At 33.2% G+C, this 6,520-nt stretch overlaps 2 protein-coding genes and 1 long non-coding RNA gene across 4 annotated transcripts; 2 read left to right on the top strand and 1 right to left on the bottom strand.

Annotated features, from left to right (window-relative positions):
* The first annotated feature begins 164 nt into the window (after positions 1–164).
* LOC114364964 (optic atrophy 3 protein homolog) lies at positions 165–2,378 on the top strand. Of its 2 annotated transcripts, none has more exons than XM_028321325.1 (4): positions 165–485; positions 561–729; positions 815–957; positions 1,067–2,378. In XM_028321325.1, exons 1-4 carry the CDS (start codon positions 344–346, stop codon positions 1,396–1,398), a joined length of 786 nt encoding a protein of 261 aa, XP_028177126.1. In that variant the 5' UTR covers positions 165–343; the 3' UTR covers positions 1,399–2,378. The 2 variants fall into 2 exon arrangements, with proteins under 2 accessions (XP_028177126.1, XP_028177124.1); XM_028321323.1 differs by having other exon boundaries at positions 367–459.
* A 267-nt stretch (positions 2,379–2,645) lies between these two features.
* Positions 2,646–5,637, bottom strand: Polr3F (RNA polymerase III subunit F). Its single transcript, XM_028321321.1, has 4 exons — positions 5,274–5,637; positions 4,884–5,088; positions 4,539–4,790; positions 2,646–2,903 (listed from the first exon to the last, which is right to left on the bottom strand). The coding sequence occupies exons 1-4, from the start codon at positions 5,468–5,470 to the stop codon at positions 2,664–2,666; spliced, it is 894 nt and encodes a 297-aa protein (XP_028177122.1). The 5' UTR covers positions 5,471–5,637; the 3' UTR covers positions 2,646–2,663.
* Positions 5,638–5,726: 89 nt separating this feature from the next.
* On the top strand, positions 5,727–6,409 carry LOC114364973 (uncharacterized). Its single transcript, XR_003656895.1, has 2 exons — positions 5,727–6,025; positions 6,095–6,409. It is a non-coding gene; the product is annotated as an uncharacterized LOC114364973 (long non-coding RNA).
* The last annotated feature ends 111 nt before the right edge of the window (positions 6,410–6,520 follow it).

The following is a 6,520-nucleotide window of genomic DNA, read 5'->3' as shown; positions in this document are numbered from 1 at the left end:
CGCCATACAGTTTTCAGATTTTATTTTCCTTAATTTAATGACCTTAAACCCCTTAGATTATATTAAAGCCTTACACCTAAGCCATAAACTATGATGTTATTTAGACCCCTTAGGTTTTAATAAAGTTGTGGAGATTTATTTTTACAAATATGTACCTACTTCACAGTTATGGTATTTTTTTATATTTGGCTGTATGGACGAGTTTCTAAAGTTGTAAATCTCGTTTTAAAAATAATCATGTCTACCTACATTTTTGACATTAATGACATTCATGGCGTAGGAGAGTCTATGTATGTTGTAATAATTTTCCAATTTCTAGTTTTAGAGATCTTCAAAATAAACGATGGTCGTGGGCGCTTTTCCCATTGCAAAATTGTCTGTACTTCTTATTAAACAGATAAGTAAACCAATCGCAAATGTCTGTAAAGAGCGAGCCAAAAGTAATCCATTTTTTAGAACGTACGTTTGTATGCCTCCCGCTCAGTGTAAGTGAATGATTTTAAAAATACCTACTTACAATACTTAGTTGTACTTTAATAAATATTTAACTCTTATTGCAGTCTACAACTGGTGTGAAGTCAAGGCAAAAATGTGGATTCTCAATCTCGGAAAACCTGTAAATATACCAGTCCTGAGTCAGGAAATGGCCATTGAGTTGGGTGCCAATCTTCTTGGTGAAACAGTAATTTTTGTTATTGGTGCTGGATTGCTTATATTTGAATATAACAGGTTATATATTTGGATGGTAATTTGAGAATTGTATTTGAATAACTCAAAGTTTATAAACTGACTGAATTATTTTAAATGATTACAGACAAAGTAAAAAAGAAACTGCAAAGGAAGCTAAGCGAGCAGAGGAAATGAACCATATTACAAGTACTATAACAGACCTATACTTCACAGTGCAACAGCAGCAAACACAGCTAAGGGAAATGGAAAGGGTAATTCATTCCATAAGTAAGTATACTCACTAATAAATTTTATAATTAAGGAATTGTGTCATTTTTAGTAATTTTTTTTATAAACATTTTTTCTTTCTTTCTAATCTCCTCTTTACTTGTTTTAGGTGGCAAGAAACCTGTTATAGTTCCTCCAATTGCTAATGAACCTTCTCAGCCACCTCCAACTTCCCCACCATCTAGTCCTAAACCGCAAAATATGAGCAATGTAAGGCAACCAGAAATAGGCATTTCAACATATACACCATATCCAAATATGGGAATTATTCTTCAGTCTCTGAACTATATACAAATGGATGTCTTTACTTCTCTTTTTCCTGAAAATGGTGCTAAGAAAGAAGACAACACTGATGGAAAACAACAACAATATAGAAGAGAGCCTGCACTCTTGTCTGCAACATTATACAATATAGAAAACAACTTTAAAAGTTTGTTTTAAACTTGTAAGTACTTAGTAAGCATTATCCACTGTAAAGGTGAGATTATTGGAAGCTTGATGACCGCAAATTAGTTTATATTCCAAAACTAGGTTTGGCCTGCAGTTATGCTCAAATTTGACAAAATGTTATTGTTTTTAGGTTGCTATCTGTGTAAGTGATGTTAAAAGAACAATATCTAATGCACTTTTAATAGTAAAGGAGTAGATAATACTGAAAACCAATGTGCGAAAGACCTCTTATCTCCTCCTTTTTAATAATTGAGAGACAACAGTATGTCAGTCCTCTCATACTATTATAGTATAATGACTGTGGTTAAATATGCCTTCGAATGTTGTGCATTTTAATTTGTTAGCTGCGTGGTAACTAAAAATTACAATGTTTGAATTGTTTGAAGTCAATCAGTTGGATTAAGTACTACTCAGTGTGCATATCCAGTTATTATCTTATTTGCTTAATTTTATGCAGATATTAGAAAAGGTCTACCAAATAACTTACTTTATTTTGATACATAACTGAAATTTAAATTGTCTTTGCATTTATGTAAAAAAATTGTATAAAATGTATACCAAGCTAAAGAACCCTACTTTAAAATATTCACTAGTGTTAATTTTGAGTCACTTAGCAAATATATTAGGTATTTAGTGTCTGGGTGTTATAAAGTCCAATTTTACGATGATGCATACAAACACCTTTACATAAACCACTGGGAACTAAATAACACATTGTACCAACATGTGTGGTCTACTTGCATATTTTTTTTTAAATAACATGGCAGCATTCCACATTTTCAAAAAGTGTTAAAAACTTGGAATCCCTGGTTTAATTTATTACTAATACGCTGAGAGATGTGTTTATCCTTTATGTATATATATGAGTATTTTATTTGTTGTTTGTAGTGAGTAGGATTTCTTAGGACTTTGTTTACTTTTTTATGTTATACTTCACCCAGTAATCTGTGATTAAATTATTATTATACATACATGATTATTAATAAATACCTACAACCTTGTTTCCCTGTCCTAAAAGGGCGAAGAAATTACGCTAAATTTAATGTGTATGTGCATTCTTTAAAAGATATTTACTGTGGTTGCTTGGTCATTTTTGAAATACCTAACCTATCGTTATCCCAAATTCGCCGAATTTCCAAATATAATATGTATAGGAACATACCGAAATTCGTTATTGGGTGGATTTGATTTGACTAGTTAGTACCCAAGTGATATTAAATAAGTGTAAACAATAAAACTTTCTTTTTGTTATTATTTTATTGCTCTAACCATTCAGCCATATAAATACAATCTTGTGGAGTTACAAGACCTGTAGAACAACACTTGTGGATTAATGGGCAGACACCACAAGGCACTTGCACTAAGCCAGGAGATGGTATAAGAGCCTCAATCGCTCTATAGACTTTGCTGCCATCAGAGTACACACTACTCTCTGCTTTACCATCATAGACTAAAGTGTTCAATATAGTAATCACATCTTCAACTTCTAGTTTTACCTGTAAAATAAAAATATTGCTTTAAGTACTAGGTACCTACTTTTAATTTTCAGTCCCTGTTTACTTATCTAGGATTTGAGATAACTATAAAATCATATTTAATTGCCTCAAGCTAATGTGGAGATAGAACCTGTAACCTCTGGCATAATAGGAAAGGCATGGTAGGTCTAGATCAGTGGTTCTTAACCTTTAAGTCACGAGGGACCATTTTACCAAATTTCTGTCTTGTCAGGGACCACTTTTTTTTTTCGATTTCTCGCCCACTGTGCACAGTGCGCCGTTTGCGTTGTGTTGACTCGACTCATCACGTCACGTCACTTGTTTATTACGATGTCTTCGTGGACCACTAGGAATGCCTCTAGGGACCACCGGTTAACCCTACAGTGGTCGCGTGGATTACACCCGTAATCCACTCGTGCAAATTGTCGAATATTTTGAAATCGGTCAACGCGATCGTTTTGATACTTCGTGTACTTTAAGTTGCATAGTCGAAGATCACACTTAATGACGTGTGAGCGCCAGGTCGCTTGTGGATGTGTCGCAGGAGCCCCGTAAATGCCAATGGTCTACCCGTGTAATCCGCGCGACCAATTACGTAAGTATTTTTTAAGTAACCTTTTTTACTTAATGTGTTTGTTTTTGCATTATTAGTGTAAATTAATGCTTTATAATAAATAATTACGGTATAGGTATGTATTTACATTGGTGTTTTCATTAAAATCATTGTATTTTAGATAAAAATCATGAACAACAGACAAAAAGCACAAATTGCGGAATGGCTAGAAGTAATTGACAATGAAAGCGTATCTTCTAGCGACTCTTCGGTTTCTGATGCAGAAGTGCACATTCTTCCACAAGAGAACAAGTTTCTCAGACCAGTGATTAGCCATCTAACTCAGAACCATCACAGCGGAGGTTTTTAGGTCGCTACTTTGACTGCGGAAGAAAGCGAAATAAAGTTCTGGAAATACTTGTAATTCGTGCAACAAATTTATTTGTCCTTATCATTCCATGATGGCCTGTATCTCTTTTTCAAAATATAATTAATAAATAAGTGCAATTAGTACTGAATAATTTCTGAACTGCCAAAGTTGACATTTTCTTGATGAAAAATAATGATTTTTATGTTTTGGTTAATTTATAAAAACTGAGAAGAACTTCTTGTTTCTTTGTTTGATTATTTCATTAACTAATACATAACAATAAATATAAAAAATAAAGAAACATGTTTTTATAAAGAGATGTCTTCTTTTTTTACTCCATAAAATGGCTTACGCATGTAATCCACGCGACCATTTACGTAATATTTTAGAGCGCGACCACCGTAGGGTTAAGAACCACTGGTCTAGATACTCAGCAACAATGACTTGAGGACAACACCTAATAGAGATTTTATGAATTAGGTGTTAAACATACTTTAACATAACATAAAATTGCATTAAAGGTCTTTTTAGGGTTTTTTACCCAAAGAGTAGGTAAATTTTGGTTTTTACATTTATTTATAATATTTAATTAGGAAAACAAACACTTTTGATATAGGTACAAAACACAAAAAATAGGACAGAAATCAACAAAGTTTCCATAGTTAAAATGAATAATTAAAATAAATTAGGTACAATTATTTGTTATACTTACGTTGCTTATGCCTAGATCCGTTATATACTTTTGAACTTCTACAGCTGTAGCATATGATTGTGTTCTCCCAATTATTGGTCCCCTTGGATTATTTTTTATTTTGTCAGCCCTTTGTTGCAGGAATCTGAGGCATTGACGGTTAAGTATGTCCACAAATTCAGATTCAAAGTCCTGATCTTGGTACCAAGCACCTCCAGACACTGATCTGTCAGGTTCTAAATTGTAAAGCATGTACACTTTCTTCTTGGAGGCCTATAAACATATCAAGAATTTAGTCTTTAGTAATGATAACAAAATGTAAAATTTACTTGGATTTGAATGTTATTTAATTATATTTATACTTACATTTACACATTTAACAGCTTTGATAAGTTTCTTGCTCTCCAAATTCTTCAGTACCTTTGTTAGTTGTGTATTAGCAAGATTTGAACCATTCCTTATATCCCGAATCCATATACCCTTATTTCCTGCTTCTTCAATCAAGTTAAATACAACTTTTTCTTCATTATCTGCTCCTTTAACAGCTTGTTTACTTGACTGAGCTTTTAACCTAAATTGAAATTATTTGAACAGTTTTTGTATTTACAAAAAAAAAGTTAACAATCTGAAAATTTTGTGAAAGTAGCCTATTTGAAATTTCTTTCATATTTTAAGAGTTGCTAATGACATCATAAATAAAAAATGTAGCGTTGTACCTACATAAATTGGGACTTTACTCAAAAATAATCTATTTACCTGTAAACCAAAGAGCCTCCTTGTTTATAAATATCGAAACACCCCTGTTGCAATAGTTTGTTGATTGTGGCGACAAGTTCGGCTGCTGTGAGATCGGGTATAGCTGTGGTTATATCATTATCAGTAATACCTTTTGGATTCTTCTTTGCAATACTTAAGATTTTCTCTTTAAGTTCGTCTTCTGATGATTCACTCATAGTAGCTATTATTTAAAACCACAGGCACAGTATCTACCAAACCAAAGTACCAAGTTCTTCTATTTATTTTGCTTCCCTGTGCGAAATGTGCGAATAATTTACTCTGTCCTCCACGCTCTCAGCTGTTTTTTTCATTCTTTGTGTCTGTCAGTCAAACTGTCAAGAGCACAGTGCACAGAGCACAGATAAAGATAGATGCAGCATGTGTCAAAATTTGTATGAAGCCGAGCGTGCCACTTTTTAAACGTCNTGGTAAAGGACAAGGCACAAGTGGATTCATTTCCTGAAGAGACAATTGGGAGAGACGATAGATAGTTCTCAACACCTTCTTTAAAAGTATTCCAAGCATTACTAGTTTTGTCTGGTAATCTGTGTTTAAGTAATGGAACATACTTAGATGTTATAGGACTATTAAATGGAAAAGTAATTAATATGGGGAAGTGGTCACTGCCATATGATGAAGGTAGAGTTTGCCAAGATAACAGAGAGGCTAGGCTAGGGGAACATATTGACAAATCAACAGCACTTTGACTTTGGCCTGGACTGGTAAAACGGGTAGGAGATCCTGTATTTAATGTACATAAGTTATGAGTGTCAATTATATCTAATAACATTTCCCCATAGTTATTTGAAATAGAACTGCCCCATGCACGATGATGACAGTTAAAATCTCCTAAGATGATCAGAGGTTTAGGGAGAGTTGAGATTAATTGATCAATTTCACTTAAGATAGAAGAAGAGGGGTGAGGTATGTACATAGACACTAAACAAAAATTATAAATATTTATTGCTATAATAGAAAATTCGTTACTATGATTAGGGATTGGAATTGGACTAAAAGAGACAGATTTGTTGATAAATATGGCTACTCCACCATATCCATCAATTCTGTCTTCCCTGATAGAATTATAACCATTAACTTTAAATTTTTGATTGGGTTTAAGCCAAGTTTCTGCCAGAGCAAAAACAAAAGGCTCAATCTTATTAATCATATGAAAAAAGTCACTCTTTTTGCTGATGATACTCCGGCAGTTCCATTGCATTGCCTTC

The sequence above is a fragment of the Ostrinia furnacalis genome, unplaced genomic scaffold (genome assembly GCF_004193835.3).
Source record: "Ostrinia furnacalis isolate ACB-3 unplaced genomic scaffold, ASM419383v2 OfSCF7522, whole genome shotgun sequence".
NCBI lineage: Eukaryota > Metazoa > Arthropoda > Insecta > Lepidoptera > Crambidae > Ostrinia > Ostrinia furnacalis.
The sequence above is the reverse complement of the archived record's forward strand: the minus strand, read 5'-3'. Positions and strand labels throughout refer to the sequence as shown.